The sequence below is a fragment of the Lissotriton vulgaris genome, chromosome 2_1 (assembly GCF_964263255.1).
Source record: "Lissotriton vulgaris chromosome 2_1, aLisVul1.2, whole genome shotgun sequence".
NCBI classification, from domain to species: domain Eukaryota; kingdom Metazoa; phylum Chordata; class Amphibia; order Caudata; family Salamandridae; genus Lissotriton; species Lissotriton vulgaris.
In genome coordinates, this window is record NC_141687.1 from 55,841,090 (window position 1) to 55,865,610 (window position 24,521).

Genomic DNA, 24,521 nt, shown 5'->3' on the forward strand with positions numbered 1-24,521 from the left:
CAGTGATAGGACTTTAGTTCCTTTTTGTAGACTTCCCGTAATGAGGGGGCAAATTCCACTCTCCACCTCCGTTCCAGAGTCTTGCATTTAGTTTTAGCGGCACGCAGCTCGGCAGTGAACCATGGGGCGGATTTAGTTCTCCGTGCCATAGCTTTTTGAGTCCAGGGGGCCACTTTATCGAGAGCACTCTCGACCCAATCATCATACCTCCTGCATGCCTCAGCCAAATTATCACTGAACTTAGGGGGGTCCTGTTCTAGGGTTAGATTGAAAGCCTCATGGCTAAATTTCCTCCAGTCCCTACGTTTAACTGCAGTGAATTTCTGCAACGGCACCCTATTGGGCTGCCTTCTAAATGTGAAGGGGATCACATAGTGATCTGACCACAAGATCTTAATCGGGCCGATACAATTATATCTTCCCAATTAGCAAAAATAGGGTCCAGCAGGTGCCCAGCTTGATGTGTGGCTCTATTATCAGCCAGACCAAACATCAAAGCTCTGAGAGAATTAATCAGGGACACAGCCTCGCGGCAATTAACATCATCCAAGTGTATATTGAGGTCTCCAACAATCATAAACTTATTATGACGTAAGGCAGAAAGCGTTATAGCCTCGAGGAGACTCTCAATAAACATGGTAGCCATACCGGGAGGACGATAAATAAGAAAACCCTTAATGGTGCAATTTGGGCCAGCCAAAATAGAGAAGAGCCCGACTTCACAATTGTTAATGGCCGCCGGTTCAAGTGAACATATCAGTTCCGTTTTATGGATGATGGCTATCCCCCCTCCCCTCTGAATCCCCCTATTAATTTGGAGAATGTTATATCCGGCGGGGAGGGCCTCAATAATGTCAGGGAGGGATTGCTCGTCCAACCAGGTTTCCGTCAGGAAAACTAGGTCAGGGGCATCATCCATTAACATATCATAAATGTGCAAGCTGTGACATTTCAACGATCGACAGTTCAATAGAACGGCAGAAATTTTATTGCCATCGCTACCCGACTTAATGTCTCTGTGGATTGTGTAGCCACAACTCTCACACCTCGAGGGCCATACCTCCACATGCAGCATGTGCAAGCATTCCGGTTGCGGTGCCATGCGCAGATGTAGAAGTGCTTGCTTCATGTAGGTTATTCTCCCCCTCTGGTCAATGATGTTCTGACCAGGGGTACTAGCCCCGGTCCGCGTAAGGTCGCGGACGGGCGCAGACGGGCTTGCCTTTGGCGCGCCTTCGGCGCGCCGCCGGCGCGCCCGCTGCGCCCGTCCGCTGCGCGGCCGAGATGGCTGACTACTTTTATGCATATTGGTGGGAAGATGTGAGGAGGGTGCAGAGCGTCCAACGACTGGAGCGCGTCCGTTTCCTCCCCTCAAGATGGCGTCCGAGGGGTTTGTGATTCCGGTGCCAGCCCCAAGACGTTCTTGCCCAAATAGATCCACAACCAACATTGAGCACGGATTTAATGAACCTTACATTACGTTTGGATCAAAGGTTGGCTGTAAGGAGAGGAGAAAGTGTGTTTGGTCCGGTGGAAAGATCAGACAGAGGTAGCAAACCATCTACAACCTCGACAGATCAAAAGACTGAACCTATGGAGATAGGAGCCATCAGAGCCCCCTTGACTAGAGCTGAGAGAGAAAATCGTAGGATGCTAGGATTATGCATGTATTGTGGCAAGAAAGGCCATTTTGTACGTGAGTGTCCCACGAAGCCCAAGAAACCTGGCTATTTTTCTAGTAACAAGAAGGTGGCGGTCACTACTGTGCCTCCCCTGGTGGTTGTTCCCACAGAGGTAATGCCAGGAGAGAAAACAGAATCATCACTGGTTTTGCAAGTACCTTCTTTGGCTAGGTCGGAGGTTGCCACCTCTGTTTCGCATATAACTATGCGTATGTTTCTTACTGACAGCAACAAAACACATAACGTAGAGGTCATGGTGGACTCGGGTGCCACCGGAAACTTTATTGATAGAGGGCTGGTACAACGCTTAGAGTTACATGAGAGTAGAATATGGTAGAATCTGTATTAATACTGTATTCTTTTGTTACAGATCTCCTACTCCCTGCAGGTCCCTCCCTAATTCCTATTTTCACTCACCTGACTACCTTACTACTCTGAGGTTGTTATCCAGAGTTGGGGAAGTCTGGAGGTGGACCCCTTTTTGCATCATATGAAAACAAAGGAACGACCAAGAGGTTGACACTCAATAACCCGTGATAATCTTTTGGCAAGCATTTTAGAATAAATCTTTACATCGGCGTTCATCAATGTAATTGGGCGGTATGAGCCTGGAGAGGTTGTAGGTTCTTGCTATTACAATAATATCTGCACCTCCCCAGGACTCGGGAACCAATTCCCCCTTCTGTGCCAACAGCATAATATTAAACATATCTCCTACAAGCACTGTTTGGAATACCTTAAAAAATTCCACCGGGATCTGATCCGGGCCCGCTGCCTTCCCTGAAGGTAGGCTGCCAAGAGCCGAGACACGCTCCTCCAACCGAAATGCAGCCTCTAACCCCTCCTTATCATCCATAGGGAGCTCTGATGGCAATACCTCCCTCAAGTATCCTTCTATCTCCACCGCACCCCCTATATTATCAGAAGCATAAAGATCTAAGTAAAATTGTTTAAAAACTTCCCTTAACTGAGCTGCTTCTGTAATAGAATTGCCCTGAGCATCTATGATCTCCTTAATATCGGATGTCGCAGCTGTCTGTCTGGGCCGAATGGCTAAAATATGGGCCCCTCTTTCGCTAAGCTCATATGTATTCTCCTTTTTAACCAAGTATTTCTCAACTGTTTTTTTGGCAATTCCTTCCAGAGCATCTGCTCTGAGCGCAATAACCTTAAGCATATACTGGTCTAACGGGGAATGCTGCAGAATTGCCACTGCTAGATCTTCTTCAGCTCTCAAAAGGTTTTTACGTAGTTCTTCTGCTTTTAGTTTCTCCTTCTTTTGGGTGGACAGTACAAAACCCAATGTTTCCCCTCTGACCCCAGCCTTGAAAGTATCCCAGACTACCCCCGGAGGTGCTGTCCCTCTGTTTATATCCCAGAAATCCTTAATCCACTTCATCATATATACCTGATATTCTTGATCCTGCAACAGTGCCCTTTCAAAAGTCCACTGTATATCTTTTCTTTGAGCCTGCCCCAGATTTAATGTCAAGACTAACGGACTATGATCCGATATAATGCGGGGTTGTCTTTCAATTTTTGACCCAGCAATCAAACTATTTGAAACCAAAAAATAATCCAATCTAACCAATACCTGATGGGGGCTGAAAAAAAGGTACTACCGTCTAGGCTCGGGTGCCACTTCACCCAAGGATCTTCCAGGGAGTTATTATTATTATTATTATATTTCTTATATAGCGCCAGAATCGACCCCCGAAGGGGTATCTCCGCGCTTGCCTTGGGAACCCGTCCTGGTTTTTCCCTGTGAGATAGCCCCTACAGGGCATCCCCAAGGTGAAAGCCAGGCATCCCGCGGTGGGGGGCCGTTGTGGAGATTAAGCAAGCTTAATGCCCAGAGTTGCAGAGTGTGAACCCATGATTAGGTCAGGCACCAAAGCGAGAATTATCGAGTCCATTGACATTTGAGCTCAAGACCCTGCAGCGTCGGGAATTGAACCCTGGTCCCGGGTCTGACCTCTGCTTCAGGGTCTGCCTGCTCTAACCAGTGAGCCACACTTCTCTACAAAGTCTTTTTTTTCCTCCCCAGATACTGTCTTCTTTTTCCTCCCTAGATACTGTCTCCTGGGTTCCAAAATTGAGCTATCAGGGTCATGCAAAATAAAATCTCCACAGCAGATGATTGGTTGAGGCCACTGTGCCAATTCAACATCCAGGTACTGAAAGACATCCGGATCATCTTCCGTGGATCCATAAATTGAAACCAACGTGATAGTTTCCCCTTTAACAACTATTTCCAACAACGCCCACCTCCCCCATTGGTCTTCTTTTTTCTTTTTCACTAGTATATCTCTACTCCTACCCAACACTGCCAACCCTCTAGTTTTGGTCCCTTGATTAGAGTTCGCTAATACTGTAAACCCCAACTGCTCCAGCAGATATGCTCTGGTGCCCTCTATGTGGGTTTCCTGTAAACAGACCAAGTCCAAACACAGTGTTTTAAGAAGTGCAGCCACTCTAAGCCTCTTATTTATTTCATTAAGCCCACAGACGTTTATTGAGGTTATTCTACATGCCATACAAATACATCCTATATCCTAAAGATAGAACTACTGGCTCATTAAGGAAAGTCTGCAAATGTTGATACCCTGCATTACCTTTCATGTACTGTATACCTTGTACCTTATTCCCTAAACAAGTGTGCTTTTTTGTCCATGAATTACCATAACTTTGTATACCATTTCCACCCTCCTTCCCCCCTGTGCCACCCCAACCCCTCCCCCACTCCTAACTCCCCTCCTCCACCAGACACCCCCCCCCTTACTGGCAAATAGGTCATGAGACCTATGTGTGGTCGCCTTGAATTATGCAAATCGCTTCCCCCTCCCGCCTTCCACCAACATGTGCTGTGTTACCCCATATTCTTATACCTATATACAACAGAGTATCTCGAACAGACATCAAAGCATCCGTAAATCAAGCCCCTTACCCGCCTTTCTGTTTTTTAATTTCTTCTAAAAATTGCTGGGCTTTAATTTCTGAGGAAAACATCCATACTTTCCCTTTTACCAATACCTTAAGCTTTGCCGGGAAGAGGAGATATGCTTCTGAACCGAGGGCCTGAAAGAGTGCTATCATCTGCCTGAGTTTCCACCTCCTCTCTACAGTGACATGACAAAAATCAGGTCTAGCAAAAAAAGATGTGCCTTCAAATGGGAAAAGACATGGCTTGGTAGTTCGGACTGGACTGTTCCCATGAGGCACAGGGTCAGAGCTGATTTGCATATAGCCAGTGTTTAACCCAGGGTGGTGTGGAGTGCAAAAAAACGATGGATTTAGGCCCAGATCCTTGTACTGGGGTGAATGCATGACATTGTTCAACATTCTGTCCATCAACTGTGTTTTTTGCAATTTTCACCCCGAGTGTGCTGGGTATACTCAGACGTGAGTCCCAGGCTCTCCACACTACAGGAGTCAAGCTATTCAGGCTGATGAAGGCTGATAGCCAGAAACCGGTCCTTGGATGCTTGATTCCGGTCTGGGAAAGACATGGCTTGGTAGTTCGGACTGGACTGTTCCAATGAGGCACAGGGTCAGAGCTGATTTGCATATAGCCAGTGTTTAACCCAGGGTGGTGTGGAGTTCAAAAAAACCATGGATTTAGGCCCAGATCCTTGTACTGGGGTGAATGTACGACATTGTTCTACATTCTGTCCATCAACTGTGTTTTTAGCAGTGAACATACAGCTGACCCTCAGCAGCGACAGTCTTATATTGTGCAGTGCAGGCAGTGTCAGCAGTGGGCACCCTGTTCAGAGCAGTAGACCCACTGCAAGCACTGTCTGCTCAGTGCTAGCAGTGTTGCAGTGGATGTACTGAGTAGAGCTGGCAGTGCCACTATACAGTTCAGGGCTCACAGTGCTGAGAGAGCAGACGGGCCGGGTTTGCATAGGCCAGTCCCAGTTTTTCGCCAGTTGTCAAAGCAGATATCAGGAAATTAAACTCATGTCCCGGTTTTTAGAGAGGGTCGACTGAAAATGGTGGGGGGTTATTTTTTATAATTTCCAAAGCAAGGAAAGTTAGCAGCTGTTATAAGTAAGAAATTTAATTAACAGGCATGCTAGTGGCTTTAAAAACTTTATTTCATTTATGATCTTACTGGCTCATCTGTAATTCTCTGCTGATGAGCACTGTCATTCTGTGCGCGCGGATGAAATAAAATTGTAATCCTTCTTGTAATTTTGTGAAATGTCTTGATGTTTCTGGTCACCCTCCCATTGATGGCAATGGGAGGGCTTCACAGCAATAGAGTTGTTAGCAGTAGGCGGACTTCCTAGAGATGGCAGTGCTGGTTATGGTATGCTGGTCAGCGCTGGCAGCATTAGCAATGGGTATATGGCTCAGATCTGGCAGTGTTATCAGTGGGTATGATGCTCAATGCTGGTAGTGTTAGCAGTGGGTGTACTATTCAGTGGTGGCAGCATTAGCAAGGGGGATATTGCTCAAGTTTGGCAGAGTCAGCAGTGGGTATACTGGGTAAAGCATGCAGTGCTGACAGTAGGTGTACTGCTCAGCATTGCCAGTGTTAGCTTTGGATTTACTGATCTCCACTGGCAGTGTTAATAGTGGGTGTTCGGGTCAGTTTTCCTCAATCTTGGCAGTGTTAGCAGTGTTTATGTGGGTAGTGCTTGCAGTATTAGAGGTGGTTATATTGATCAAATCTGTCAGTATTAGCAGTGGATATGCTGATGAGAGGTGTCTTTCTTGACAGCGGGTGTACTGCTCAGCATTGCCAGTGTTAGCTTTGTATTTACTGATCTCCACTGGCAGTGTTAATAGCAGGTGTTTCGGTCAGTTCTCTTCAAACCTCAGCAGTGTACGGAATGCTTCTGTGGGCAATGCTGGTAATGGTAGCAGAGGTCATATTGCTCAGATCTGTCAGTATTAGCAGTGGGTATGCTGGTGAGAGGTGTCTGTGTTGACAGTGGGTGTACTACTCAGCGTTACCAGTGTTAGCTTTGGATTTACTGATCTCCACTGGCAGTTTTAACAGTTGGTGTTCGGGTCAGTTCTCCTCAACTTTGGCAGTGTTAGCAGTGTTTATGTGGGCAGTGCTGGCAGTATTAGAGGTGAGTATATTGCTCAAATCTGTCAGTATTACTGGGAAGACCGGATTTACATTTATGAGGATGATATCCTTCTATATTTGTCCTCTCCTAGGAGATCTTTGATAGTAGTTTGGTATATATTTACAATCTTTGGACGATACTCCGGTTATTCCATAAACTAGAGCAAATCCCTCCTGTTTGTGGTGGCGGGCGAGCCTCCAATACCGCCCAGAGGGGGCGAACTACAAACTTGTGTCGACAGGTTTACATATTTGGGAATGTTCCGCTCTCTGGATCCCTCTCTTCGCTATTCCCGTAATCTCCAGTCCCCGCTAGTCCAGCTGTGCAAGGATATCATCAGGTGGAAATCGCTTCCCCTTTCCATGTTAGGTAAGGCGGCCCACTTTAAAATGATGTCCCTGCCCCGGTTCCTGTATGCCCTTCAGAACTCTATGGATCCAATACCTACATCATATTTCCGAGAGGTCGAAGGTCTCCACTGTGGAACGGTAAACCTTGCACCGCCCTGAGCAACCTCTCCTTGAATTGGTATGACTGAGGCATCAGCCTCCCAGATATCAAATTGTATTATTGGGCGTCTCACCTGTCCTCCATCAACCATTGCACCTATGCTCAGCCCTCGGACCCGGTCTACAACATGGATAGGTGGCTCCTTCCTGGAGGAACCTTCAGTAGAGCCAATTACTCTAGGCCCGGCGCTATCCTCTTACGGGCCCCACTAAACATGCAGTACATGTTTGGTACGCAGCTACTGCTTGCCTAGGCTGGAGACGAGAACTAACGCTCGCAATGCCACTATGGGATTCCGAGCAACTGGGTGGTCTGTGGAAAAGTAAGGGGTTCGATAAATTGGATCTCATAGGTATTACCTGTATAGGGGATCTGGGGGAAAAAGCTGATATCAAGTCTTTTACAGCACTGCAGCAACAATATAACAAGGCAGAATCGGAGCAATTCCGCTACACACAGATTCGACACGCACTTCGTGCTCACTTGCTGCCCGGGACCACACTGCAGAAATCAGCCCCATTGGAGGATAGAGTGCTGGATGGTCATCTCCCTGACAGCACTATTTCCCTGATATATAAAAAGTTGGTCAACAATCTCTCGGATCCTCTCCTGGCCCTCCGAGAGAAGTGGACAAGGGACGGCATAGAAATGGATGATGAGGAGGCGCATGAGGCGATCTCTTCTCCCAGAGTTGTAGCAATTCCTGCCCGCCTTGGCCTGGTCCAACTAAAAATACTCCACCGTATCTATGTAACGGGGCCCCAACTGGTGTAAATGGGAAGGGTTGAGGAGGCGGGCTTGTGGTCAGATGGGGACCTTCTTTCATATAGTTTGGGAATGTGTATCAATCAATCAATCATAACACTTGTATAGCGCACTACTCACCAGGAAGGGGCTCAAGGCGCTTGGGGGAAGGGGTCCGCTACTGCTCGAACAGCCAGGTCTTGAGTTGTCTCCTGAAGGCGAGATGGTCCTGGGTCAGCCGAAGGTGGATGGGGAGGGAGTTCCATGACTTGGCCGCCAGGTAGGAGAAGGATCTGCCTCCGGCGGGGGCACTTCGGATGCGTGGTACGGCAGCGAAGGTGAGGCTAGTGGACCGTAGCTGGCGGGTCGGCGTGTAGAAGGTCAGGCGGTCGTTGAGGTACTTGGGGCCCAGGTCGTGGAGAGACTTGTGTGCGTGGGTGAGGAGCCTGAACGTGATCCTCTTGTTGACAGGGAGCCAGTGCAGGTTCCTCAGGTGGCCGGAGATGTGGCTGCGTCGGGGGATGTCCAGGATGAGTCGGGCGGAGGGCGATTGTCCCAGGATGAGGACTTCCGTCTTGTCTGAGTTCAGTTTCAGGCGGCTGTTCTTCATCCACTCAGCGACGTCTTTCATCCCTTCGTGCAGGCTGGTTCTGGCGGTGTCGGGGTCTCTGGTGAGGGAGAGGATCAGCTGGGTGTTGTCGGCGTAGGAGATGATGTTGAGGTTGTGTTGGCGTGCGATGGCAGCAAGAGGTCTCATGTAGACGTTGAAGAGGGTGGGGCTGAGTGATGATCCTTGCGGAACAACGCAGATGACTTCGGTGGCCTCGGATCGAAACGGGGGGCGGCGGACTCTCTGTGTTCCACCGGCGAGGAACGAGATGATCCACTCCAGTGCCTTCTCTTGGATGCCGATCTTGCTGAGGCGTTGAACTAGGGTGCGGTGGCAGACAGTGTTGAACGCTGCAGAGAGGTCCAGGAGGATGAGTGCCGCTCTTTCCCCGTTGTCGAGCAGGGCTCGGATGTCGTCGGTGGCTGCGATGAGGGCGGTCTCAGTGCTGTGGTTGGCTCTGAACCCAGACTGCGAGGGGTCGAGGGATCCGTTCGTCTTGAGGAAGGCGGCAAGCTGTCTGTTGGCGATCTTCTCAATTACTTTGGCAGGAAAAGGGAGGAGCGAGATGGGGCGGACGTTTTTGTGGTCGGTGGGGTCCGCTGTTGGTTTCTTCAGTAGGGCGCTGAGCTCGGCATGCTTCCAGCTCTCCGGGAAGGTGGCGGTGTTGATGGAGGTGTTGATGACGTCCCGGAGTTGGGGTGCGATGGTGGAGTGGGCCTTGTTGAAGACGTGGTGGGGGCAGGGGTCGGTCGGAGATCCGGAGTGGATGGTATTCATCGTGCGGGCTGTGTCTTCGGTGGTCACCGTGGTCCAGGTGCGGAGGGTGGCGGTGGGGGGCGTTGGTTCGACGGTTGGGTGCGTGGATGGTGCGCCGAAACTGTTGTGGATGTCGGCAATCTTGCGGTGGAAGAACGAGGCGAGAGAGTCGCAGAGATCTTGTGAGGGAGTGATGTCGTTGTTGCCGGTGCTGGGGTTGGAGAACTCCTTGACGATGGTGAACAGTTCCTTGCTGTCGTTTTTGTCAAGTCGTTCCTTCAGTGATTTCTTCTTGGTGGTGCGGATGAGCTGGTGGTGCTTGCGGGTGGCGTGTTTGAGGGCGGTCATGTTGTCATTGGTCTGGTCGAGGAGCCAGGCTTTCTCGAGGGTGCAGCAGGTCTTCCTGGAGTCCTTGAGTTTGTCGGTGAACCAGGAGGCCTTCTTGCGTCTGGGTCTGCTGGGATGGTTCTTCAGTGGTGCGAGGTCATCGGCGCAGGCGGTCAGCCACTGCGTGAAGTTGCGGGCTGCTTCGTTTGGGTCCGTTGTGCTGGCGGGTGGGTTCTGGCTGAGGGAGGTGGTGAGCTGGTCGGCGGTGATCTTGCTCCAGCTTCTGTGAGGAACCTGTTGCGGTGGTGTTCGGTTGTGGTTCTTCTGAAGCTGAAGTGGACGCAGCTGTGGTCGGTCCAGTGGAGTTCGGTGGAGTGGCTGAAGGTGATGTGCTTGCAGGATGAGAAGACGGGATCAAGCGTGTGGCCGGCGTAGTGGGTGGGGGTGTTGACCAGTTGCTTGAATCCGAGGTTGGCGAGGTTGTCCAGCAGGGCGGCGGTGTTGCGGTCCTTGTTGTTCTCCAGGTGGAAGTTGAGGTCCCCTAGGAGGATGTAGTTGGCGGAGGGGAGGGCGTGTGAGCTGATGAAGTCCGTGATGTCTTCGCTGAATTGTGTGCGTGGTCCCGGGGGTCTGTAGATGAGGGTGCCTCTGAGGGTCGTCTTTGGGTCGGTGTGAATCTTGAAGTAGAGGTGTTCGGCGGCGGCGAAGGTGTCGTTGGAGTCGGTCGTGATGCGGATGGTGTTCTTGTGGACAATGGCGTTGCCTCCTCCGGTCTGGTTGACGCGGTCCCTCCTGATGATCTTGTACCCGTCCGGGATGGCGATGGCGATGTCGGGGGCTGAGGAGACGTTCATCCAGGTTTCCGCGAGGAAGGCGATGTCTCGTGATTTTGTGTCGAGGAGGTTCCAGAGTTCCACGGCGTGTCTGTGGACGGAGCGGGTGTTGAGCAGGATGCGGTGGAGGTTGCTGCTGGTGCTTGGCTTGGCGGGTGCGGTGCAGGTTCGGAGGCAGGTGAACTTGCAGGTTCTGCAGGTGAAGGGTCCATGAATGCGTTTCGGGGCGGCCCGGCAGCAGGCGGGGTTCCGGCCGGCATTGAGTGCTTTGAGGGTGGCGGCGTCGTAGGTCTGTCGTGTCGTCTTGCAGCGGTGGGGGCCAGGGGTCTTGGCACTGGGCGCGGTCCAGGCGCGGACGGGCGCAGACGGGCTTACCTTTGGCGCGCCTTCGGAGCACAATCGGTGTGCCTGCTGCGCGTCAACGCTGCGCGTACGCATGGACTCCGCCATAAATGGCGTAGTGGGGGGGCGGGGCGAGGGAGGAGCAGCTGGGAGGCGGGAGAGGGTGGCGTGCGAGGATGCTGGAGGGAGCGGGGGTGGGGCCACGGGGAGCAGCGGCAGGGAGCGGGGTGGGCCAGGGAACAGCGATGGGCAAGGGCAAAGGGACAGGGCACACACTAGAGAGCGGGAAAAACGGTGGAAAGATAGGCACGAGAACAGGCAGGCACAGGGACAGTCAGGGACAACAAGCAGGCACAGGGACAGTCAGGGACAGCTTACAGTTAGCAGGTTACAGGGCACACGAGAGAATCGGCGGCGGCGGCGGCAGCGGGAGGAGAATGGGCACACTCGGGGTGGCCATGCGGCAGGAGTAGCGACCGTACTGACCAGGACAGGTCAGGTAGGTGTACGGATTCAGCCCTATTGGCGAGACATCCATGACATCAAAAAATACCGTCCTGTCAGTGCGGCTCCGTGTGGAGGCCCGTCGGTGTCTCCTCAACGGATTTGAATGTTTGCTTGACACAGTGGGTATCACTAGGGCTAATGCTGGCCAAGAGGAATATTGCCCAGCGGTGGGGGGCTCAGGACCCGCCCACAGTACAGGATTGGGAAAAAAAGACTTGGATTGGGCAATGCTTAGAGAAAAGACTGTTTATGTAGCGCGTGAATGTCTCAAGAAATGGTCTCTTGTGTGGAGCCTGTGGATTTCCTACCGTGGGGAAATATGTCAGCCTCCCTTGGCCCCTACGCTGGATGACCCCCCGTCACCCTAAGCCTTCCCTCATGTAAGATTGTATTTTGTAGTCTTACCTACCGTAGCACTGATGCATGTCACATTGCTCTCTCTGTATTACCATGCTTATGCTGATGCTGTTTTTCTAAATAAAAAATATTTTACAAAAAAAGAATCTGTCAGTATTAGCAGTGGGTATGCTGATGAGAGGTGTCAGTGTTGACAGTGGGTGTACTGCTCAGCGTTGCCAGTGTTAGCTTTGGATTTACTGATCTCCACTGGCAGTGTTAAGAGTGGGTGTTCAGGTCAGTACTCCTCAGCCTTAGCAGTGTTAGCAGTGTTTATGTAGCAATGCTGGTAATGGTAGCAGAGGTCATATTGCTCAGATCTGTAAGTATTAGCAGTGGGTATGCTGGTGAGAGGTGTCAAGGTTGACAGTGGATGTACTGCTCAGCGTTGCCAGTGTTAGCTTTGGATTTACTGATCTCCACTGGCAGTGTTAATAGTGGGTGTTCTGGTCAGTTCTCCTCAATATTGGCAGTGTTAGCAGTGTTTATGTGGGCAGTGCTGGCAGTATTAGAGGTGGGTCTATTGCTCAGATCTGTCAGTATTAGCACTGGGTATGCTGATGAGAGGTGTCTGTGTTGAAAGTGGGTGTACTGCTCAGCGTTGCCAGTATTAGCTTTGGATTTACTGATCTCCACTGGCAGTGTTAAGAGTGGGTTTTCGGGTCAGTACTCCTCAGCCTTGGCAGTGTTAGCAGTGTTTATGTAGCAATGCTGGTAATGCTAGCAGAGGTGATATTGCTCAGATCTGTAAGTATTAGCAGTGGGTATGCTGGTGAGAGGTGTCAGTGTTGACAGTGGGTGTACTGCTCAGCGTTGCCAGTGTTAGCTTTGCATTTACTAATTTCCACTGGCAGTGTTAATGGTGGGTGTTTTGGTCAGTTCTCCTCAACCTTGGCAGTGTTAGCAGTGTTTATGTGGGCAATGCTTGTAATGGTAGCAGAGGTTATATTGCTCAGATCTGTCAGTATTAGCAGTGGATATGCTGATGAGAGGTGTCGGTGTTTTCAGTGGGTGTACTGCTCAGCGTTGCCAGTGTTAGCTTTGGATTTACTGATCTCCACTGGCAGTGTTAAGAGTGGGTGTTCAGGTCAGTACTCCTTAGCCTTGGCAGTGTTAGCAGTGTTTATGTAGCAATGCTGGTAATGGTACCAGAGGTCATATTGCTCAGATCTGTAAGTATTAGCAGTGGGTATGCTGGTGAGAGGTGTCAGTGTTGATAGTGGGTGTACTGCTCAACGTTGCCAGTGTTAGCTTTGCATTTACTAATTTCCACTGGCAGTGTTAATGTGGGTGTTTTGGTCAGTTCTCCTCAACCTAGGCAGTGTTTATGTGGGCAGAGCTGGTAATGGTAGCATGGGTCATATTGCTCAGATCTGTAAGTATTAGCAGTGGGTATGCTGGTGAGAGGTGTCAGTGTTGACAGTGGGTGTACTGCTCAGCGTTGCCAGTGTTAGCTTTGGATTTTCTGATCTCCACTGGCAGTGTTAATAGTGGGTGTTGCGGGCAGTTCTCCTCAATCTTGGCAGTGTTAGCAGAGTTTATGTGGGCAATGATGGCAGTATTAGAGGTGGGTATATTGCTCAAATCTGTCAGTATTAGCAGTGGATATGCTGATGAGAGGTGTCTGTGTTGACAGTGGGTGTACTGCTCAGCGTTGCCAGTGTTAGCTTTGCATTTACTAATTTCCACTGGCAGTGTTAATGGTGGGTGTTTTGGTCAGTTCTCCTCAACCTTGGCAGTGTTTATGTGGGCAATGCTGGTAATGGTAGCAGAGGTTATATTGCTCAGATCTGTCAGTATTAGCAGTGGATATGCTGGTCAGTGTTGACAGTGGGTGTACTGCTCAGCTTTGCCAGTGTTAGCTTTGGATTGACTAATCTCCATTGGCATCAGGCTAAAACTTCAGAAAGCATGTGAAGCAAGTTGTTTTACCAATTATAATCCCTTGAATACCAAATGAAAGGACACCACACAAGGTATATATCAAATATATATGTATTTATTCTAAACACAACCCCTCTGCACTCTTTATGAGGTCAGAGGTAAATGTACGATACAAGTTACTTAATTAGCATACAATAAGTTGCACAGTATACTAAAATAGTGGTATAAGAACCACGTCTGGAATAGAAAGTAGGCCTAGGGCTTAGGGAATCGCTGGGGCTACACTAAACAATCAAAGGTTAGGAAGTAGGAGGCCCACGGGAGCAGCGTGCAGTGTCTAAACACAGCCTCGAGTTACCATTGACTTTCTATGGGAAACAAAGAAGTTACAAAGTTACTGTTTAAGGGCACTTCCGGGTGGACTACGACAAAACCCCTTTAGACTAGGACACTTCGAGAGTCAAGACCCAAGGGAGCACCAGAGTACTCGTGTTACCTCACCCAGGGAAGCCGGGTGCATAGGTGCCTTTTGATGTCGGGGTTTGTCGTCGTTTTCTATGGAGATCTGCAAAGAAGTGCTGCAGGCAAACAGAGGAAAAGTGTCCGGGTGGATCCAAGGGTGGATCGAAGGTCTGAAGAACATGAAAGCAGAGGGGACAGAGTCTGGGTCGCTAGCCAGTGACCAGGAAGGAGCCGGTAAGGAACCAGGTGATGTCACGTTGATCTCAGGTGAAGAGGTGAAGCTTGTCTCTGCAGCCACGAGGACCAGGAGGTGTCGACGATGACCAGGAGCTGGATTCGAGCTGTCCCACGAAGGATCTAGTTGACTGCGGTGTCGGTATCCGGATTGGACCCAACAAGCCTTGGTAAACGCAATCCACGCAGGAGATGAGGATTGGCTTCGGTGCAGACCAGCAAGGTCTGTGGGGCTTCTCCTTTATAGGGAAGCAGGAGCAAGCCTGGAGCAACCAGGAAAGCAAGTTAGATTCAAGATGGAGTCCTCCGGGGGCTCACTAGCCAACGGACTAAGAACCGGGTAGACGTGTCGAGCAGAAATGCAAGAGCGGGACCCACGGGACACCCGTGGAGTATGGAGGGTTGAGCGTCAGTGCAAATGGTGCTTGGGTCTGGGGTTTCTTGTACCCCAATGCACAACTGCGAGTTACCTCGGGAGTCGATGCAGTTAGCAAAATGCAGGATGTCCAGGAGTTCCGGTCCCACGTCTCTCGTGTCCGCCACGGGTCTGAGCTTTGCTGGGATCGTCGAGCAGGGTCAAAGATGTCTGGAAGTCCATGTCCTGAGTCGCAGAGTCTTCGAGTTCCGGGGGGAGCCTCGACAATGCAGACCGGCAAGTTACTGGTGGTGCCTGTTTGCACAGGGTGGTCACTCCTTGACCACAAGGGAGATGTCTACCATCTTCCAGTCGAAATGGAATGTCGAAGGTCCAGGATATGTCTTGCAAAGATTCATCCAGGGTAATCTGAAGTCCTAGGGACACTGCTCCTATACTTATACTAAAGTTAGGGGCTGGACTACCTGGTAGGTCCCTCCTATGGGTGGACCTGGGAAGGGGGTGGTTACACCCCTTTCCCTTTGTCCAGTTTCGCGCCAGAGCAGGGCTGGAGTGCCCCAGCAACTGGTTTGAACCGGGCTATGCATTGAGCACCTTGTGTTCCCCAGGCAGTGTTTGGAAAAGCATCTGCTGATGCAGCCCTCCCTGCCTCAATACACAAAACCCTGTCTGGGGACATGCTGGCACCTCCCTGGACACGAAACCTATTGTCCAGGGCTCCCCTGCCGGAGTTTCGTCCAGCAGCAGGAGGTCAGACTCGTGTCTGTGGCAGCAGCATCCATTTTGTGATGCTGAGGCTCTGTTTAACTTTTACGTCCGTTGCCTGGAGTGTACACAATTAATTCAGCCAGTGACTGCAAACAGGCTGAGTGAGTGAGTGCTGGAGTCTGCGGTTCGCCTCGGGCGTCTTCCTCACCTGCTGCTGGTACCCGGGTGCGCTGCTGCCCTGCAGCCAGTCCCTGCATCCAGCCTCTCCTCTCCAGGACTGGCTGCAGGACTTCAGCGCCCTTTAATACATCGTTTCCGAGATAGAAACCGAAACTGAACAGTATTGTGAGTTTCGTTTCTTGGTCTCAGCTCGCTTCAGGAGAGGGCAGCCTCCGTGGGAGCAGTGGGGCGAGAGGGGTGAGCTGGGAACGGGCGATGCTGAACCATAGAATGCTGGGAGCTGGTGTAATGAGGGTAGGGCGGTACGACCGGTGCCACCGCACCGGGTGCTGACTCTTCCAGGGGGCGCCTGTTTGGAAGTATTTTATGGATTTAAAAGCACCTGCGACTCAATTGTTGGACTCTGGCAATTTTCATACAATAAAAATGTCGAGATAACTCTGGTGATTAATGTTCTTCTTGGAGAGAGGAGGAGTTTTGTCTAGTGTAAGTTTTAACTCATTTTATGATAGCACAAAGGGTCAATGTGCCTGCTGAAAAGAATGTGTACCATGCAGATCACAAAGTGCATAGAGTTTAAATAGGTTAGAGCTTTTGTCAGATTGATCCTTTTGTTACTGGCAGTGTAGATGTTAAAATCCTAACATGGAATAGTGAGCTAATAACTGTCATCAAACAGCTGCAAGTAAACTGCAAGGTATATTGATAGCATTACGATGTTTTCCTCCATCTTTATTTATTGTAATGTTTCAGAAAGGGTTCCTTTCGGTAAAAAAATCCTTATTATTAAATGTAACCCCCCACTATGGAGTTATGTTTTAAATTCCGAGTCTTCGTTTCTTGTGACTCACTTGTAGTCTTCAAGCTTATGTAGCATTTATTATACACTTGTTTACCCACGTATGATTGATTCTCTGTGTAATTGTCTGTGTAATGTATGCTTGGTGTAAAGTGCTCTGACACCCTTCACTGGTTTAGGTGGTGCTATATAACTAATTAAATACATCGGAGAGAGAGTGGTTATGGGGGCTTGAGGGGGCTGTGGGGGGGGGACGAAACCGTTGCATTGTAAAGTGTTAGGGGGCTTGCAGTGTGTGTGGGGGGCTTGCAGTGTGTGGGGGGGCTTGCAGTGTGTGGGGGGGCTCGCAGTGTGTGGGGGGGCTCGCAGTGTGTGGGGGGCTCGCAGTGTGTAGGGAGGCTCGCAGTGTGTAGGGAGGCTCTGTGGGTGTGTGGGGGGCTTTGTGTGGCTGTGTGTGTGGGGGGCTCTGTGTGGGTGTGTGTGTGGGGAGGCCTCTGAGTGTGTTGGGGGGCTCTCTGTGGGTGTTTGTGTGTGTCGTTTGCGAGAGATAAAGCTAGTGGCATTGTAAATGACAATGCCATTTATTTATGTTAAAAAAACATAAATAAAAATATTGTCAAGAGCAATGCCAACAGCTCAAACTTTAACAAAGGCAAAACCATTGCATTGTAAATGCTTGTTATGTGGGCAATGCTGGCAGTTTTAGCAGCTGACGAGAGGTGTGAGTGTTGACAGTGGGTGTATATTTTGTGTTTATTTTATTTGGAGAATGGACTTGACTAATCCCCAACCAATCATTAGACTGCTTTGATCTTCTAAAGATGCAGATGGAATCGGGAAAGCTGATGTCAGTCCTGACAGGATTCTGTTTGATTGACATCGGTAAGTTTGAATGGGATGCAGATGGGTTGCACGAAGTGTGGTTGGACTGGTCCGCCCACTCCCAGAAGGGTCAGGTAATAAAGCATGCAGGATGAGGAATGCCAGAATCCCCTCAAGGATGCCCTGTGCTTGGGGGTCACAGGACATCCGCAGTGCAGATGGACACACCACAGAATGCAGCCATGGTAAAAGAGCTTCACACACCCTTTAGATCATGACTACAAACTCTCAAACTTTGCCTTTTAAGGTACCAGGATTGCCAGCTATGCCCAACTTCTTTTTCAGGACGTTTTTCCCACCCCAACATTCGTTTTTTGTAGAGGATGTTTTCACCAAAAAAACGCTATAGAACTCTTTCACTAAAAGTAAATAAAAGTAATTTTTATTTCTAGTGTAAAAACAATTCCAGCAAACGTTTTCTCCAGCTAGTTCTTATTTTCCAAAACGTTGCCAATTCCCATCTATCTCTAGGTCACAGCCTGTGTAAAAGAAGGCGTGCATCCACATAACATGTCGCCTTGGGCGTCAGGGCCATGTGTCAGGGGTTAGGACGGATTTAACCTAGCTTACTGTCCAGCAGCTCATACAACGAAAAGCCTTTGTTTACCTGTCAAGGGGTTAAAAGGTTGGGCCTCAGATATCTGCACCAACTAGCGGTCTCACGTGTACCTTGGCACACCTTGATGTCCACACCTTCCACTCACCTGCGGCACTACTGTTAGACACTTCAGGTTATGTCTTATGTGCCGCAGCGAGAGTCAGGCCACATCTGAAGCGCAGCTGTTATGTCTGGAAAATGTCTTTATTCCCTGCAGCATTTCAATACAGTAGTATGGTTGGGCATATTTGCTTGTTTTTTCGCTGAAAATAAGGAAAATTAGGCAAATATTCGCTAAATGTACTTTTGCAATCTCGAGTGAAAGCTGGGAGTGAGCACGTGCAGTGCTTTGTGGGATGGAAATGGTTGGGAGTTTCTAAAAGGGGCGTGGCTGCAGAAGCATAATTAGAAATTCTTTTCAATAGGTGTGGTCTATGTAATTAAGGATGGTACTTAAGATATGTAAACTAAATTCCGGTGCTTCCCAAACCATGCACTCTGACCAGCGTTTGGGTGTCACTCTATGAGTTTACGGTCACACAACAATAAATATATAACTAAAACAAGCCAGAATTATTTGCTTTGCCAGTTCTTGTGTTCAGTATTTGATAAATATGTCTAAAATTCTTTTTAGTGAATAATTAGAATTGTAATTGTTACAATTCTGATGGTAGGAGACTGTGAATTAAACATTACTAATGTCTCTGGAAAGGGCAGTGGTCCTCAGATTGCCTCAATCACTTTTGTTCTCACCTTCACAACACATTCTTTTGTTAGACACTTATGTTCTTTTTTCCTGACATATTTCTTAAATCCTCCATCTGCAAATGTCATGTACTACCACCTACATCTTCATCAGTGTCTTTTCACTCTGTCCCGCTGAAGATACTTCTTTGTGTTACCTACATTTTATTGTGGTCTCTCTCCCTCAAACCCCCTCTCTCTACCCACCTGAAAACACTGCATTTTTTCTTCCTTTTACACTGACAATGTTTCTACAAATGTCTATACCTCTATCACACAATTTCACAAAAAATAGCAGCTGCAACTCACGCTTAATTGAGGATCGCTCTATAGGCTCTGCAGAGAGTCCAAGGATTGGTTCTACATTTAGTCTGAAAACATATATGGAAATGCAAATACTGAGCTAAATGTGCACTGCCCTCAGCCTCAAATCAAGAGCTCTCAATCGTGCCCCGTTATTAACATTCACCACAACCTGAACTCACCCTGACACATAGACATGGCTCAGTTCAAAGTATGCACTACATACGAGTCCTATGTTAAATAAAAAATAACATAAACACAGCGTTCAGAAAAAGCAAAAAATGCGACATGAAGTAAATTGTGAAATCTAAATAGGGGCTGCATCAATGACATGGAATGCCTTGATGGATTTTACACATTTTATTGATAAATTGGTGTTTTTGCCCGTAAAGTTAAGGACGTGAGTATAGGGCCCAGCGAAACCCGTTTAAAAGTCTGTTTTTATTCAATTCAAGGGTGATAAAGTCACACAAGAGGCCAGCAAGAGTCTGGTTCAAGAAGAAAATATCTTTCAGCCCTGGGTTTTCTGTTCACCGTGATATTTCGTACTCAAACCATTCTCCCGCTGGTGATTATCAACACAGTCAAAAGTTACACAACATTTTCAGTAAAGCTAAATTTGTGATTTAACTAGATTATGCGCATATAAAAAAAATGTCACATGCCTATCCTAGAAAACATACCTTTGGTGTTTACCGGTGATGGCGACGCTTTTCTGAAGCCTCCCAACGTTGTCAAGCTGAGAGCTCATGTCCCCTTGAAGCTGGCTGTAAATGGTCTCTGTTCCCAAACTCAGACATTATACGCACAATTCCGCACTCTACTGTACACGAGCCAAATTCCTGGCATGGTCAATGTCTGATTAAAAGTTCCAAGGCAACACATCGCCACGGCCAAGTTTTTCACTCCCACCATTGTCCTGGTCATGGCTTACTGCTCCTTTCTGGCCCAAAGTTCTCTCTGCAACTAATATACTGAAGGAACTTTGTGACCGGGAATAACCAGCCCTCGGTGGCCTTTGTGGCTTAAAGACTCTTTACTTAACTGAGAGGCGGGACACAGATGACCTTCACGTGCCTCCATCACCTTCTCTCCACTGAAGCACAGTTTATGAAAAGTGAAATTAAAGTCACTTCTAAATGTGGTAATTGGTAGAGCGTGTGGAAGGTTTCGATGAGGTGTCCTGTTGCCATAAAATCCGTCCTGTTGTTGACTGCAGCCGCCCTCGCCCATGCCCAGGCAGACTAGGCCTTCCGTGGAAGCAATAGGCCTCGGGCAGAAGGGCTAGGCTGTGTGCCTGCCCAGGCAGACTAGGTCTCGCGTGGAAGCAGTACCTCGGGCAGAAGGGGTAGGCCGTGCCCCTGCCCACGCAGACTAGGCCTCGGCGGAACCAGTAAGCCTTGGCTGAAGCACCAGGCCGCTCGGGCAGAAAGACTAGGCCTCGGCGGAAGCACCAGGCCTCGCGAGGAAGGACTAGGCCGCGCGCCGGCCAACACAGACTAGGCCTCGCTGTAGCACCAGGCCTCACGCGGAAGGACTAGGCCGCGCGCCTGCCCACAAAGTCTAGGCCGCGCGCCTGCCCACGCAGACTAGGCCTCGGCGGAAGCACCAGGCCACGCGCAGAAAGACTAGGCCGCGCCTGCCAATACAGACTAGACCTAGGCGGAAGCACCAGGCGTCGCACGGAAGGACTTGGCCTCGCGCCTGCCCACGCAGAAGGCTTCGGCAGAAGCAGTAGGCCTCGCGCGGAGGGCTGCTTTCCTGCCATGTCACATGCCTGTTCCTCTCCGGGCCGGGTAAGGAGACACGCATCCCACCCTCTCACCGAAAGAATGCCGATGTTCCTCCAGGGCGCGTGACTAACAGCCGCGCTCGAAAGCTTGGCGGGAACCGGTTTGATGTGGTGAAACCACATTCACGTCACCGCGCCCCAATTCCTAATTGGAATTTCAGGGGTCCTCGCTGGGCCTTGCCCATTCCACGGCAAATTACTTAAGTGTCCAAACACGTTCCGCTGTCAGTTCAGCCCGGGCCTAGCTGTCTGTCCCTGTGCCGGTATGCTGCCAAGCAGAAGAATGTTTGTTTCAGACGTTGATGCGTGCACACATCAATGTGTGTTGTCTGCTCCTATTTTTTGGATATGTTCCGAAGCATGCTGTGGTGAAGGTATGTTGGGGTGTCTAGCGAGAGATATAGTCAATTGAAGTCTTCCTCGAGCAGGTAGGATCTCAGGCACACTTATTCATGAATAATGCAGAGGTGAGTGTCTTTATCAGACTTCGTGCTGGCAGATGCATTTCACACAGGCTTGTGCGTGGCACGTATTTTAGTGTTTGTGCCTTGCCCTGTATTTTGAATTCTTGAATGTTTGAATAGTCGACAGAGTATGTCATGTGAATGTGTCAGAATGAACACTTGATAACTTTCCGCATCATCTTTTGCCGTCATAAAACCAAAGGGGACAGTTACAGTTTTCGTGGGAAGATGTTTGTTTGGTGTCCCTGATACACTGCAATTGGCTGCTGCACCACAGTAAGGAGCTTGAACCGTGAAGGTACACAATGCACTATGGCCGTGACGCGTCTAGGTAGGGCAGGGATCTATTAAGAAGTATCTGGTTAATATTTCAGTAAAGAAGTTGGTGGCCAGGTTTGTAGTGTGCTCTGTTTGCAATCACCACCGGTCAGTTAGCCTCAAACAGTGTATGATATGATATGATATAGTTTTTGTAAAGCGCGGCTTACACTCCAAGGAGCATCTTGGCGCTAGTGGTGAGAGTGTCATTGGAAAAAGAAGAAGGGAAAGTGCTGACAGAAAGTGTATACCAGCCAGCAGGGAGCGTGGGTGGGGGAGGGGCTGGGGGAGCTCATGCTCAGAGGGGCAACATCCGTATTCAGCAGAATTTAACAGGTACTTTAAAAAAGCCACAAAAAACTCTAGGCATAATGTGTTCAAATAGGACTGTGACTCCAAAGAAAAGGAGAGTCACGCTCTAGTGCCAAAAGGGACAGGGTGGTATTAAACATAAACAATCGCATCTCTCTTTTGTACGTCCTAATCACCGATTATCCATTATCAGCTCTTCTGAAAACAGAAATGGAAATGCGCTGAGCGTTTTTACACAATGTGTATATGTAATCTCTGTAACACTCTCACATTGTTTAAAAAATCACAGATGTTACTTTATATATTTTAAGTACAATGTATTACTGTGAATTATGACAGATTTTTACACTTTAGGCATAGTCACCCAATGCAGTACTCTCACCAGCTTGGGGAAGCCTTCGGGTACTATTTTTAACAAAGAAGGGAGGTAGAGTACAAAGTAGGATTCCTACTCCACGGGCACTGATACAAAAACAAGAAGAATCCTACTGCTAGTGTGAGGAAAGAAGGGGAAGCACTCAATGTTGTGTAAAATACCCCTCACACACCAACAGGCCCCTTGGTGTCATGCTTCATCATCGGGGTCTTCGCACCCCGCTAGAGGGATGCAGCACGCTGCGACCTACGACTACGTGGGAGCGTTGACAGGTGTAAACTATGTGTGGTGTGTGTTGATTGTGAGTGACAAGGGGATTAAATGTGAGTGGGAAACGTGGTGAGGAAATTTAAAAAGTACCTGGCTAGTGGGAAAAATGAAAAAAACTTTATTTCGTACCCCTAGCTGGTGCTATTAAAAGGTGTGCAGAAAAGAGACGAGGTTGACTTGTCTTAATTATGGACAAAACCTCTGGTGTGCGTCGACATGTTTCGGTACGTGTGTACCTTCTTCAGGACGGGGCACAACTCCCAACCCTACTCACGTATTTCCAAAAAAAGGGGGTAAATATATTTAATGAAAAGTGAAATCACTCATTTCAAGTTGGCTACAATGTGCCTACAGCGGTTTTTGGGATCATGTATTTACATGTCTCGTAGTCTTTGATGTCTACTGCATCATGAGCAAGTCCTGAGCATCAAGGTGGGTAAGTGGATCCACAATGAAATCCGCCTATATTGGCCTCCTTCTACCACCCCGTGCTGCTCCGCCGTGAATGAACGGTGGAGCAGCACGGGGTGGTAGAAGGAGGCCAATATAGGCGGATTTCAGCACAACTTGAAATGAGTGATTTCACTTTTCATTAAATATATTTACCCCCTTTTTTTAGAAATACGTGAGTAGGGTTGGGAGTTGTGCCCCGTCCTGAAGAAGGTACACACGTACCGAAACATGTCGACGCACACCAGAGGTTTTGTCCATAATTAAGACAAGTCAACCTCGTCTCTTTTCTGCACACCTTTTAATAGCACCAGCTAGGGGTACGAAATAAAGTTTTTTTCATTTTTCCCACTAGCCAGGTACTTTTTAAATTTCCTCACCACGTTTCCCACTCACATTTAATCCCCTTGTCACTCACAATCAACACACACCACACATAGTTTACACCTGTCAACGCTCCCACGTAGTCGTAGGTCGCAGCATGCCGCATCCCTCTAGCGGGGTGCGAAGACCCCGATGATGAAGCATGACACCAAGGGGCCTGTTGGTGTGTGAGGGGTATTTTACACAACATTGAGTGCTTCCCCTTCTTTCCTCACACTAGCAGTAGAAGCCTTCGGGTAGCCATGCCCTTCACAAATCTGAAACATAAACATAAATCACTCATGACATGTACATTTATGTATGTATACTTGTAAAGCGCACTGTTACCCCATCTCGGGGCGTCCTGGCGCTGTATACCGCTGGGCAACACGTCCTGGCTTTCCCTGTGAGATGGTCCCTCCTGGGCAACCCCAAGGTGAAGCCAGGCATCCCCGGCGCTGATAGGGCCGTTGTGGAGATTAAGCAAGCTATTGCCCAGAGTTGCAGAGTGGGACCCATGGTTAGCGTAGGCACCTAGGCGAGAATTATCAGGTCCGCGGACATTGACCCAAGACCCTGCTGCGTCGGGAATTGAACCCTGGTCCCGGGCCGACCTCTGCTTCAGGGTCTGCCGCTTCTAACCAGTGAGCCACACTTCTTACATCACTTATGACATCTCAAATTATATAATTTATGATATCACTGATGACATCATCTCAGCCACATTTGTATTCATTACTCTGTAAAGGACTATGACATTAGAGATATGAAAGTAAGTACCAAATAGCTCAGAATATTATAAAGCATCATTAAAAGCCTGTAATGGCTGACAGCAATATTTGTATTCATGCTGCTGGTAGCCTATCAGAGCCCTCGCCCTCGCTCCTGCAGGAGTCTGACACCCATGGGAATGAGATGACGCTAAGGGTAAAAAGGCCCCCTTTGCCAATCAGAATACTCTATTTTTTTTGTAATTGGGTTCGAGGAACTCTTGAGAGAGTCCCTTGAACAAAACCGTCCAGATATGCAAATATCAGGAACTGCGGTGAATGAACTTTTTGTATGGAAAGTTTCGTCAGACTACAATAACTATAATTCAGCCCTCTACCTTGCTCGCTCTTGACTTAAATTTAGACCTGGGTGGCGTACACCTCTCCATTAATCAGAGTTTTTTCTTCACTTGCGCTCACCAACGTTGGAGTAGTGTGGCAG

The 24,521-nt window shown here is 48.9% G+C and overlaps 1 protein-coding gene across 1 annotated transcript in view; it reads right to left on the minus strand.

The window, feature by feature from the left end:
* The window catches only part of WNT10A (Wnt family member 10A), a 357,396-nt gene extending 337,560 nt beyond the window's left edge, over positions 1–19,836 (minus strand). Inside the window, exon 1 of the mRNA XM_086954440.1 lies at positions 19,648–19,836. Coding sequence (XP_086810566.1) covers positions 19,648–19,715 — 68 coding nt within the window. The 5' untranslated portion in view covers positions 19,716–19,836. The remainder of the gene's footprint in view (positions 1–19,647) is intronic.
* Positions 19,837–24,521: the final 4,685 nt, after the last annotated feature.